We start from the raw sequence: 13,310 nt of genomic DNA on the forward strand, positions 1-13,310 counted from the left end.
CTTAGCCTAGATGCAGACGACCGTGTGTATATTGCGGTCCGCAAACTAGTAATCAGTATTCCGTTTTTGCAGACCGTGTGTCATCAGTGTGTGATCCGAAAAAACACAGGACACATCTAATGATATCTCTATCTCTGATGGCGCACTGAGTACATCCATGTGCTGTCCGTGGTTTTTAGTCTCCCATACACTTCTATGGGCAAGTCCGTGCTGCAAACTCTTAACAGAGTAGGACCAGCTCTACTGTATGTTTTGCAGCATGGAGTCTTGGCCCAAAAACTGATCAGTGGAATTCACGGTCGTGTGCATGTTGCCCATAGAAATGAATGGGTCAGTGTGCTATCCCAGAAAAACACGGATAGCACACGGAACGTGCCCACGGTCGTCTGCAAGGGGCTTTAATACTGGATGATAAATCTGGCTCATCTTTAGACCGTCTAGTCTAATTTATACCACTTATTTGTTGGCTTTAAGGCTCCAATTATGTCTTTTCCACCATGTTTTTTGGCCTTTAGCTCGCTAGCTTAAAAATTGAAAATTTTAGGGTCATTGTACAAAGTCATACGCTCATCTGAATACAAAAATATGTCTAAAAGTTGGGCGTAAACCACATTGTGAAAGTGCCGCAAACCAACATAGTATAGGTGGGCCATTAACTGTTACCATCATTTTCAAGAAAGATAAATTTAGTGGTTTCGTCGATGGCTTCATCTTTAGACAACTTAAGTTGCTTAAGTATCAACTTCTTTTCACCGTTTTCTTGGCTCCAAGCCAGGCACAATCCTTGATTCAATGATGACTCGAAACGATGGTTCTTGTGCTCGTAGTGAAATTCATGCATGTAGAAAATCAATTCGCTGGTTTGTCCCATGATTTCTTTTGGCAGTGAACCTTCCTATTATTAATACAAAGATAGTAAATTTTACATAGATACAATGATATATCCCTCATGGTCCATGCACGCCCAAGGGAGATATCAATCAGTTAGAGATGAGCGAACACTGTTCGAATCAGATGTTCCGAACAGCACGCTCCCATAGAAATGAATGGAAGCACCTGGCACGTACACTTTGCCGGCAGCCGGTCGCCATGCCAGATGCTTCCATTTATTTCTATGGGAGCGTGCTGTTTGGAACAGCTGATCCGAACAGTGTTCGCTCATCTCTACAATCAGTGTGATTAGGGTGAAGCTGCCCCCGCCCACCGTGACTACTTAGGTTAATTTACATTGAGAACATAAAGTCCGGGTTCACACAGGGTTTTTTGGACTGGATTTTGACACGGAATCCCTCCCAACAAGGCCCATTCATTTGGGCCTATTCCGGAGCAGAATGCCACAACTGGATTCCAGTGGCATCTACTGGCGGCTAGCCAATTTTTGGACTGGAATTTGAGGCGGCCTCCGCGTCAAATTTCAGTCCAAAAAACCCTGTGTGAATCCGGCCAAAAGGTTCCCACCCTCAGTCTTCCCCGTATACATGTAATTCACAGAGTAGTTTGCCCACAGGACTCCTAAAGCAAGTACGAGCAGAGGCTCGTAAAAGAGAATTAGGTATTATTTGTATGAGGATCTTACCACGACAACGACCTCCTTTTTTTCCACTTTGAGAAAATATTCCTTTTTTCCTACTTTGCAGCTGATGGCCACGGGCAATTGACTTACAATGTTAGCGCTGCTTCTGTACAACTGCAGATAAAAGGTTGTTTTCTTCAGGATTTCTAGAAGAGGAGCATGATGTTAACAAACTCCACAATGTACATACAATAATAATGACATTTCTCCAATCTGGCTCTGTTCACATTGTCACTAGTCACATTGTCACTAGTCACTTTGTAACGTTTACGACACTTTTTATGGCAAGATTAGGTTTATCTAGTCTTTCTGTAAAAACATGAAACGTTACAAACGTATTAAAAGTCAATACAGATCCATCAAATCTATTATGGCTTCCTTACCAAATGTAATATAGATGCTAATGTCAACAGAACCCAGAGAAGGTCACTGAGATTTGTCAACTAAGCCAATTTAGTGGTTCTGACTCAGCCGCGGAATCCGCGAGAAGATAGGGCATGTTGCTTCTTTTTCCCACTATGGGGCCCAATACTCCCGAAACACGTCAGCAATACTTTTAATTGCACTTTTTTGTCTGTTTTTTCCTACTTTATTTACTTTGTTTGAAGACTATATTTTAATGGAAATGTAATAAAGTAACAAGATTTGGAAGATTCGTTTTGATGCGGTGAAAAAAACGAGGGACTCCCATTGAAATGAATGGGAGTCATTTTTGCAAGCAGATTTTGAGACGGATTCCGTGTCAAAATCCGCCAATGTGGTACACACAAGGACACAGGACAGAGGTTAAGTCAACTTTAATCCATTTCAACTGACTGCAAGTGTGATTTAGTTATTGCCACCACCTGTTAGGTGTCTCAGGTAAGTAACAGGTGCTGTTAATTAGACAAATTAGAGAAGCATCACATGATTTTTCAAACAGTGCCAATACTTTTGTCCACCCCCTTTTTTATGTTTGGTGTTAATTATATCCAATTTGGCTTTTTGACAATTCTTTTTGTGGTTTTCTATTGAAGACAAATTAAATGAAGATAATAATACCAAAGAATTTGTGATTGCAATCATTTTCTGGAAAAAAATGAGTATTATCTGACAGAATTGCAGGGGTGCCAATACTTTTGGCCAACACTGTATATGTGTATGGCATGTTAGTTTTATAAAACCATAAAATTAATAATCCCAACATTCAACTTTTGCTTACCTGTATCACTTTCTGGTGTAAAAATGGCGATTCGCTTTACCGGGTTGACAGTCAGAAAGAGACCACATTGATTTTTAAGCTGTCCAGCAAGTGGAGAGTCAAAAGATGTCTTGAAGCCATCTACTTTATCTGTAACACAGAACAAAAAGAACTACTAAGACTAAGCTTAAAGGGGAGTGCTCTTATGGACACTTACCTCCCCTATCCACATTACAGGGGATACATGTCTGATCACTGGGGATCCAATTGCAGGGTTCTCCATTGATTAGGAGGATGGTAGACTGAAAGTCCCCATAAGACCTCCTTATGAATGGAGTCCCACTGTACATGTGTGACTGGTGCTCCATTCACTTACCGTATATACTCGAGTATAAGCCGAATTTTTCAGCACAGTTTTTGTACTGAAAAGGCCCCCCTCGGCTTATACTTGAGTCAGCAAAAAAAAAAAAAATTTTTTTTTTTTTTAGGTGGGGAGGTCTATGACCAGCAGCAATATCAATGTATAGAACCTCCCATAAAATAGTGGGGGAAAAAAAAGCTTTAAAAAAAAAAATTAAAATTAAAAGTTCTAAATCACTCCTTTCCCTAGAATAGACACAAAAGTAGAAAATGACTGTTAGTCTGAAAGTGTCCAGTCTACTGAATATAGGGTATCTGCAGTGCTCCTGTTCCCTCGGAAAGGGGTTAATAGGAGCACTGCAGATACCCTATATTCAGCCAGGCTGAATTCCAAGTGGGGGAAAAAAAAAACCCAGTCCTCAAGCTCAGGGAAGGGGCAGACAGACAACCAAAACACCCTTTCCCAGCAACCAGCAACTACTGCACCCAAAAACTCCGACCATTTTAATTTTTGAAATTTTCCAGTAGCTGCTACATTTCCCCCTCTCGGCTTATACTCGAGTCAATAAGTTTTCCCATTTTTTTTGTGGTAAAATTAGGGGGGGTCGGCTTATATTCGGGTCGGCTTATACTCGAGTATATACGGTATATGGGGCTTTGGGCGCTGCAGGAGATTACACTCCCAGCAGTCCCTTTGAAGTGAATGGAGCATTGGGCGATAAACGGTAGAATTATGTATGCACTATATGGTTGCTGGTACTCTGTATGTGTAATTTGGATGCTTTATAAAACGTGGGTGCTATATGGAAGTCTTATGTCATCACTAAACTGCATATATATTATGAAGGCTTTGTATGATGACAATATTTGAGGGCCAAATTTAGACACTATATGGCAGCATGCTGTTGACACCCTATTGAGTATTACTCAGGATTTTGTTACAATGGTGGGTGCAAGGCCCTACTTTGGCTCCATTTGCCTTGGGTCCATTCCCTGGATTATATACTTGCACTACTATTGAGCGCCCCCCCCCCCCCCCATAACCACTTTAAGGAGCAATTTAAAGGAGGAATTTAAATGGAGTGGTAGTGGATGGTCACTTCATTCAAAGTCTATGGGGCATGGCAGGCAGCGGGAGAAGTTTCTGCAGGTTCCATTAGAAGTTGCATGTTTGCTTGATATCCTCTCCATTCAGATCCCTCCTTATCAATGTGATGAAGACCCCAGATCTGGTGATCAGTGGAGGGGCCCTCAGTGGTCAGATCGTTATCACTAGAGATGAGCGAGTACTTTTCGGATCAGCCGATCCGAACAGCACGCACGCATTGACATGAATGGATGCACCTGGTATTTCCGATTTGACGCCGGATGGCCGCTTAACCCCCCGCGTGCCGGCTACGTCGATTCATTTCAATGCGTGTGTGCTGTTCGGATCGGCTGATCCGAACAGTACTCGCTCATCTCTAGTTATCACCTATAGATGGCAAATGTTGTTTATGGGAAAAACCCTTTTAAGGACAAGTCTAAAACATGTTCTCAGGTATATTTGCCATATAACGGAAGCAAATACGGTGTTTCCCCTTTCATCTTGGTTTCTTCCTGTAATTTAAGTCTCTTTAAGAATGTCATTGTTTCTAAACCACTGGTGCTAGTCTTGCCAGTAATAATAGTGATCTCATAACAAAGGAGGGGGGTGGTTGTTTCCTTTTTTTATGTAAATTATGGTTTCATTTCTCATTATTCCATAAGTAAAAGCTATAAAGCAAATTAAAGAATTTTTGCCATGATAGACTATTCTGACATATGCATATATCCACACACAGTAACGTAAGTACTGGGGTAGCAGCCAAAGCGTCCGTTACCTGCTGAAGTAACCCCAGTAGGTAATGGTCCCTATTTACTTATCAATCCCCATTCCTGCTCATGGCTCCACTTCCCCTTCTGTGTCCCATATCATGTCGTTGTGGTTCACTGGAGGGGAAACGGATGCAGCTATGAGCAGGAGTGAGGATCGGTAAGTGAGGCTGCAGGCTTGCGGCAAAAGTATTTGTTGGACGAACCCAAACAAATACTCCTATTATTATACTCAGGAGTCTTTTCAGACCACTGATCGGAGACCCAGGGGAGGTGAGTGAATATAAAAAAAACTGTGTTACTCACTATACTGTGTGCAAGGGCCACTATGGGACATGATACTGTGTGGAGGAGCTCTATGGGACATAATACTGCGTGGAGGGGAACTATGGGACATCATTTTGTGTGGAGGGGCCACTATGGGACGTTATACTGTGAGGTGGGGCCACTATAGAACATTATACTGTATGCAGGGGCCAACTTTTAAAAAGGGTATTACAGGATCAGCACTTTGACAGCTTAGGATAGGTAGACTGTGTGTCCTGATGTTATGATGCTCTGAGCACCCCCACATGACTAGTCTCCACTTACCAGCTCAGAGAGAACTGCAAACTATAGATCCCTTTAACACCCTAGAGCAGTGATGGCGAACCTATGGCACGCGTGTGGTTGCCAGATTGCTCACTAACGGGGAATCTGGTATAGAATTCCCCGTTAGTGAGTGATCACTGCCCTCAGCTGGTTGTGCAAATTCACATCTGGCTGAAAGCTGTCAGTGTAGGCCGCGCGGCCTACACTGACTGAAGTGTGACCTCTGCACCGACGCAGGTGTGATGACGAAAGTCATCAGCGCCCGCAGTGAACAGGAGAGAGGACACCCAGCGGCTCTTCAGGTAAGTATATTTGTGTGTGTACTGTGTGGGTAGAGGGGCTACTGTGGACCATTTCATGCTGTGTGGGGAGGGGGCTACTGTAGACCATTTCATGCTGTGTGGGGAGGGGTCTACTGTGGAGTATACAGGTATAATTCTTTGTGGGGGAAGATTGTTCTGTGTGTGGGGGCCACTGCAGGGCAGATTGTACTGTGAGTGGGGGCCACTGCGGGGCAGATTGTACTGTGTGGGCGGGCTGCTGCTGTGCGGATGGTATTGTGTGGGGTCCCTTCACTATTTATATCACACAGTATCTGTTTTATAGCAGACGGGATATTAGTGCAGGATGTAAGAACATTGCATGATCACTATAACACAGATCCTGTGCGATGTAAATAGTGAACATTAATTGTTCAAAAGTACCAAATGCAGTAACCTTTACCTTTCAGTACAAGCTCTGTAAAGCCCCAGTCACACAACTGTAATTTGAGGGTCCACAATTGTGGATCCACAGAGTTTTAAGGTTAAATTGTCGTGTTGGCACTCCGCGATAATTTATTGGCTTTTGGGTTGCACTTTGGGCACTCGGTCTCAAAAAGGTTTGCCATTACTGCCCTGGGGCACAAGGGATGTAGCATCGATGTGTTAAACATGATAGATTGTTATTTCATTACCTTTAATTTGCTGATAAAGGGTATGGAACATATTATAGGAATGAAGTTGAAATCAAATTACCATAACACATTTTCTTCATGAGACTGTAGTCTAGAAAAAATAAAGGATGGCAAAAATAAGCAACATGTATGGTTACAATAGTCATGTTAGCCAAAATCTGTTATGCATGTTTGACTAGGGAATTCTCTAATAGGATAACAATGTTCAAAGAGAACCTATCAGGTGTTTTTTCTACTATGAACCGGCCCCAATTTACATATAATGACTTTTTATTCTTTCCAACATTTATAACTTCACTTTAGTGCAACAGAAAGAATACACAGAAATTGAAAACGTGTAGAAAAAAAAAAAACCCCTTGCACTGTCTGTACAGGGCACACAACTGCATGTTCTGCAAAAACTGAGTAACTACTACTAACCTGGACAAGTGTTTCTTCTAGACATTGTCACAAAATCTACAAAGAAAAGAAAACATAGAGCTATAATTACAGTACAGTATTCTTCCAGCCAAGAAGGCAGATAAGGAATGACACAGCTGTACAGAGCAGTATCGATGTGAATAAATTACTTGGGGTGAGATAGAAAACATACTTGTAGCTGTAGCAGCAGCATGTCTTTGTGTATCTCTGCTTCTCCTTCACTTTGTTCCTCTTGACCTCTGCATAGTACTAATACTATAAAACTGAGGATTTAAAGGGAACCTGTCACCATGAAAATGAACAGCTCCTCTGGCTCTATAATACCCTACCTGCAGATTGCACTGCTTTTTCATGGTGACAGATTCCCTTTAAGGCACTTTAAGTTCACTGGGTTGTTTCCTCTGCATGTGAATGGGTTAAATTCCTACAATAAATCCACCATGTCTGAGCATAGCCTAATAGGTCATACAACTATGTGTGGTCTTCATGAGATAATTCCTTTACATATACTATACTAGTTATTAGTTTTTATCAATACTATTAGCTTTTAGAAGATTCCAGACAAACTATTTACTAGATTTCCTCATCTCTAGGTTTCATCATCAGCTTTCCTAGTAGTAGAGGTTTTACACAGAGTGTAATAGAACATATAGTGCTTATACTACACAACATCTATGCAATAATGTGACTCACTAGTTATGAGTCACAATACTCACTTGTCATCCTCCACAAAATATTTCAGCATTAGGCTAAGGAGTTGTTCACACTACCATTGCTAATGTCTTAAATATATCTACCAGCAAGGGGAAGCACAATATGCAGAGTCTGCAGGGGGAAGATCTGATGTGTAAGGGTTGGTTCACATCTGCATTGGTATCCTGTCCAGGGAAGTCCGCATGGGGACCCCCCAAATGGAATACCAAATGCAATTGCAAGCACTGTGCAGTAAAAGCACACAGATCCCCATAGACTATAACGGGGTCTGTGTGCTTGAAGCCAGATCTCAGAACATGAACACAGAACATGCAGACAGGAAAGTAGTTCACAATCTACTTTCCTTTCCGCAAGCACGTGGACCCCATTATAGTCTATGGTGTCCGTGTGCTTTTACCACACACCGCTTGCAATTGCATTTGGTATTCCGTTTGGGGGGGTCCCCATGCGGACTCCCCCGGACGGAATACCAACACAGATGTGAACGAGGGGTAAGACTCACAAGTGTCGTTGTGTGCCAGTGTTTTAGGAAATGTTCGTCAAACAGTTTATACTGAAAACCACAATGGTGTTATCAGGTGTGAAAAAGGGCAAGATTTCCTTGATATGCCAGATTCGATGCTTTGTCTTCCTGAATGAATCTGTTTCTGCAGCATTTGCATATATTTTCTCAGACGTCATAGAACAGTTGCAAGAATTTCTACACTAAATCTGTCATGTGTGAACATATCCTAAAGAAACGGAAAAGCACCGTGGTGTAAGGATCTGACATGTTATTCTTGTACTGTATAAAAGTAAGTTGTTCCCCGTGTGGACCCAAAGAACAGAAACCCAAAAGCTAGTGTGATCCTAGTGTTTTTGAAGTTTAATCCTAGTATTTCCTTACAATCCTTCTTTGGTTGGCTTTATATGACAACTCTGTAACATCTGTGAGTGCTTACAAATATTGTACGAGTCACACTGCTGACACATCGACCTCGGTAACAGAAACAGCCTTTCACATTCCTCATTTCTGTCAATTCAGCAACTGTCAGAGACAAATGGGAAATAGTGCTGTGCGGGAATCATTCATTGGTTTTAGGCATAAAGCACCTATTTTTCTAGCTATTCCCCTCTTAAAGGGGTTGTCCCATCACAAGGATCCTATCTATACTGCTAGTTAATGTGGATTTAAGACTTTTCCTAAATGTATTGCTTTATCAAAACTGCTTTGTATGGCCGCTATCTTAATTTATTCACTTCATTGTTTACACTCTGCTTCCATGGCCCTTGGGATTATCTGCTCATTTGTCAAGTGATGTAGCTGCCTGCTCTCAGGGGGGAGGGAGGGGCTGGGAGTAGCTCTGAGCTGTTTGTGTCTTTTAAGTAGCGGAGCTTCTCAGATAGGGGAGGTGAGAGCTCCGGGATTTCTGAGCTATCAGTCGGTTTAATTGAATTTGGCTGATAAGGGCTGAGATAGGGAATCCGTTACCTCTGTATGTAATGCAAACTGACTCAAATCCAGCTCTGCTACATCAGCTTCACACTGTGGTAATTCATTTACAAACAATCCCGTGCAAGTGAAACCCTGCCCACCTATGTGCCGAGAGAAGCAGGAAGTGAAGAGGTTTCTGCTCCATTTCTGCATGAAAAATGCGGAGAGAAAAGTGCTACTTGCAGGACTTTTCACTCCACATACTTCATCCGGATAGGGTTATAGAATGTCCCAAATGCAGATGTGACCCGAGCCTAAGAGTCCGACAACCACTGAGCTGATATTAATGGCCTTGGGTAAGGATAAGCCATCAGTATCAAGTCCCAAGTAACCTTTTTCAGCATGCAGTGATGAAATGTTCAGTAATCTGTATATACAATTTTTTGTGTAAGGAATGAGTCATGTTTTGGGGTTTTCCCAAATTTTATGTTTACTTTCTAGCCACATTATGCTGTGCTGTGAGAATTACGTCCACCCCCCTTACCTTGTCCCATTGTGAGCACTGCTGTCACACAAAGTTTCCCTTGTTTAGGTCTGTGAATGTAATTTTATAGCAGAGCTGATGTAAGGGCCAATTTCGCACAGCAATATTTAGGTCACTACCAAAACCAGGAGTGATACCCACCAAGGAATGACATACAATGGAAACGTTTGCATTATTCTGTATAGTGGGTCCTTATACTGCCTTATAAATACTGAGATTAATTCTGCTATGTCAAGGTGGGCCTTGACGAACGTCTTAGAAGGGCCGTGTGATGTCCAGTTTTTTTAACATTAGAGGGAGTCTAACACCTCCTCCATGTCTACTATTAATATTAAAAATTCTGCACTGCAACGTGTTAATCATTTTATGCTGAGGCGCTATAAAGGGATAGTTCTATAGATATGTGCATGAGGCTAAGACAATGTATTGCCATAAAGTTTCCCATGACCAATTTTCCTTATAGGTAAAGCACCGGCCCAAATCATCCAACTCTTTATATGACTCGTCATAATAAGGTAAGTTGTAATTCACAGACTGCGGTTGTGGTTTGTATTACTCATAGCCGGTCCCCATGAACAAACCTTAAATTGTACCGTATAAATAACACTGCAGAGACCACAGACTGAAGGTGCTTGTCATGATGAGTAAAAACACTTCAGCAGCTAAGGCTGGATTCACACTAGTGTCAGAATAAAATTTAGATTTCTGCTATTCTATAGCAAAGCTTATCAGAGGTAGAACCGTAGGCTATGCTTAGTTAGATCATACACTAATATCTCGCCTTCCACTGATATAACATCACCCATGCTACCTAAGGAGCAAAAGCAGAGCTCCCAAAACTGAAGGCCCGCCCCTAGTGCACCAACTGCCTCATTTGCATAAGTCCTCAAAGTTGGTTTTCTCCAAATCTACAAATGTTATATGCGTAACAGAAGTTTGATGTTTATTACTGTAATGTGCTTGAGGGATTGGATAGACTCCCTTTAATACAGCTGCATTAAGTGTGAACAAAGCCTGAGCCCATTACCCTGCAACGTTGATAAAAAAAAACTCCATGAGGAATAGGCTAAATTTTCTAATATAGCACTATATATAGTGGCAATTTCATGTACTTATTTTCGGGCGTTTCTTCATACCATCGGTGGATTTGGAACAATGTCTGTTTTGCTTGATTGCCGGTCACATACAGAAGGCTTGCAGTGGGTATATATGGTATATATTTCCTGTAGTGAATCAGTGCCAGGGATAGTACCCGTACTGCCAACGTGGCAAGTCTGATGCAATGTACACAGTCTTGTTCAAGCATGTTGAGTAATAGGTGTAATATTCAGCAGATACATAAGAGTAAGTTGACGTGGCAGAATTCTACTACGCCATGTCAGTATATGGCATCATTATTTAGGCGCTAAAGCCAGGAATGGCATCAAAACACAGCAGAGGCCTAAAACCTTACCAGACATATATTATACATTCTCTGTGTAGACTGCATTCTTGATTTTGGCATAAACCACGTCTAAGAAGAATAATGCAATGTGAACACACTCAAACATCAACAGCTACGGATGATCCTGTATGTCTTAAAAAATAGTAGACTGGTGGTGTGCACAGTCACCAACTGCAGAGGAACATGGACAACTTACAATATATTCTGGGTAATGGTGTCACTTTAAACAATAAGTAGAAATATAAGATAGATTTTGCGACTCTGCAGACTGAACCACGCCAAGGTGTGCAAGGAGCCTTGGTATGAAGTACAGCTCCTGATATGTGGCACTTGTTTAGGCAGGTGACTAACTGCGTAATATAGAGGTGACTCAAGGAATATGCCTTTCAGTCGTGTTCCCATCTTGGCTAGGATAGAGAAGTGCTTTCATCATAACACGTTTATTTGTAATGTACAAATGTAGCCATCTTCAACTTGAATCTGATAACTCGCTGCACTGTCATAACTTATAGTAAAAGCCATTGATAGAAATGGAGAAAAGTTGAGTTTAATTAACTGTTTGCTAAAATGGATTATTGACTTTCTAATATTGATGTCAGATCATCAATTTTAGATCTATGGGTTTCCATCACCCAGAACCCCTGCAGATCAGCTGTTCTGAGGCAATGTTCTTGTAATGTTGGGCTGCCTTTTAGCTGTACAGAGACTTAGACTTCAGTAAGGCATTGATGCAGAACGTAACGCCTACCTGTCAATTCTTCACACTATGAGTGAGCAGCATGGCCTCAGGCATGTAAACATTATCGGGCGCTCTACACCTGATATATCTTGCAACTCTATACTCCAGCAGGGTTAGGGTTAGCTACATTATATTCATATACACAATGACATCTACATGCTGCATTCACATGCCTTCTATGGGAAGTCCCAGTGTATACAGAAGATTAATGAACTGGCTGTGTCCTCTCTCTGTTCTGCATTTCTCAGATTCAGTGAAAAGGTTACAGAGTTGGTCTGGGTCTCCTTGGGACCACCCAGTAATGGAAACAATTTTAGGGTCCGCCATACAAAATTTGCAAATAATGTGGATAATCTTTGCTATCAATGCACACACAATGACAATAGTATTGTCCATGGGGCTAATACATTATTGTTTGTGAATGAAGCTTTGAGAAATACACCCTGAGGGGGGGGGGGCATGATTTATGAGGGGCCCACTGGAGGAACAGTCTGACCCTGGTTACAAAAACATCAGTCTAAGCAACATGAATAATACACTATACATCTGGAACATATTAACCTGCAGTCCTACAGTATAGAAAACTATTGATAAGCAATCTTAACAATACTATAAGGTGCATCTGCAGCAGAGATGACATAGCATTGTTTCAATGGCGTTCTTCATAACTTCTAGGAACTCTTCATAGTGCATCTTTATGATTACTAAATCCTAAACCCCAATACTTGTCTAGAACTAACCACAGTCTATGCATCTATGTAAAACTTCTCTTACCGTAGTCTAGAATCTGCAGATCTCGATGAATGGAGAAGCCTGTGGTTGAGGCTCTTTATATCTTTTGCACTACCTCCTACAAGAATGGACAGTGCCAAATTTCTAGCAGGAGGGATTCCTTCTTCTTTTGTAGCTCACATTTTACATGACTAATGGTATTTTCCAAATTATGCAATAGTCTCTTCAGCGACATACGTATTATTTTCTGACAATATTTTACACTACAGAGATGGTTTTATTTCCCTCAGGACTCAAAAAGACTTAGCCGTGTTTGTACATAAGGAAAGAGCTAAATTGGCAAGGATACATAGCTGACAAATTGGGACACATTGATATAGCTGACTTCGAATTGCTATCTAGAACATGAGCATGTAAAACATCTGGCAATGAAGTGAGTCTTGGAATATGCTGGGAGTTTTCCAAGAACAGTAGACTGAAGTTTGGGCTATGTCGTGGAGTAGCTTATTCTTGACCCATAGACATATTCGATTAAATAGTGTAGAACATTCCAAATATAGAACAACAGAAGTCAAGAACAATATTGTTTCCCCCTACGCCCAACAGCAGCACAACTGGGGTATTCCTGCCCCTATGAGCTGTTAGGACAGGTGGAATTTTTAATTACCTAACAGCTTTGACCCCTATAAGAGGCCTGAAGACCTGCTCCTCCCTTGTGTTTTTTTCTGTCCTGTGGGACAGGACAGGTGGTCACGGGGGAGCAGGGGTTCTGACCTCTCATAGGGGTCTG

The 13,310-nt window shown here is 41.6% G+C and overlaps 1 protein-coding gene across 1 annotated transcript; it reads right to left on the reverse strand.

The window, feature by feature from the left end:
• Positions 1-652: 652 nt before the first annotated feature.
• On the reverse strand, positions 653-9,615 carry LOC142209974 (interleukin-18-like). The gene is made up of 6 exons (XM_075279007.1): positions 9,606-9,615; positions 6,934-6,969; positions 6,575-6,604; positions 2,775-2,903; positions 1,577-1,719; positions 653-895 (listed from the first exon to the last, which is right to left on the reverse strand). The coding sequence occupies exons 1-6, from the start codon at positions 9,613-9,615 to the stop codon at positions 653-655; spliced, it is 591 nt and encodes a 196-aa protein (XP_075135108.1).
• Between the last annotated feature and the right edge of the window lie 3,695 nt (positions 9,616-13,310).

The sequence above is a fragment of the Leptodactylus fuscus genome, chromosome 6 (genome assembly GCF_031893055.1).
Source record: "Leptodactylus fuscus isolate aLepFus1 chromosome 6, aLepFus1.hap2, whole genome shotgun sequence".
In the NCBI taxonomy this organism is placed as follows: domain Eukaryota; kingdom Metazoa; phylum Chordata; class Amphibia; order Anura; family Leptodactylidae; genus Leptodactylus; species Leptodactylus fuscus.

Bases quoted from the DNA above. Each gene is read 5' to 3' on its own strand.
- LOC142209974 (XM_075279007.1), bottom strand. The intron at 6,605-6,933 runs GTTAGTAGTAGT...TATTTTTTCTAG, and splicing joins TAGAAGAAACACTTGTCCAG to ACTACAGTCTCATGAAGAAA. The intron at 1,720-2,774 runs GTAAGCAAAAGT...CTCCTCTTCTAG, and splicing joins TACACCAGAAAGTGATACAG to AAATCCTGAAGAAAACAACC.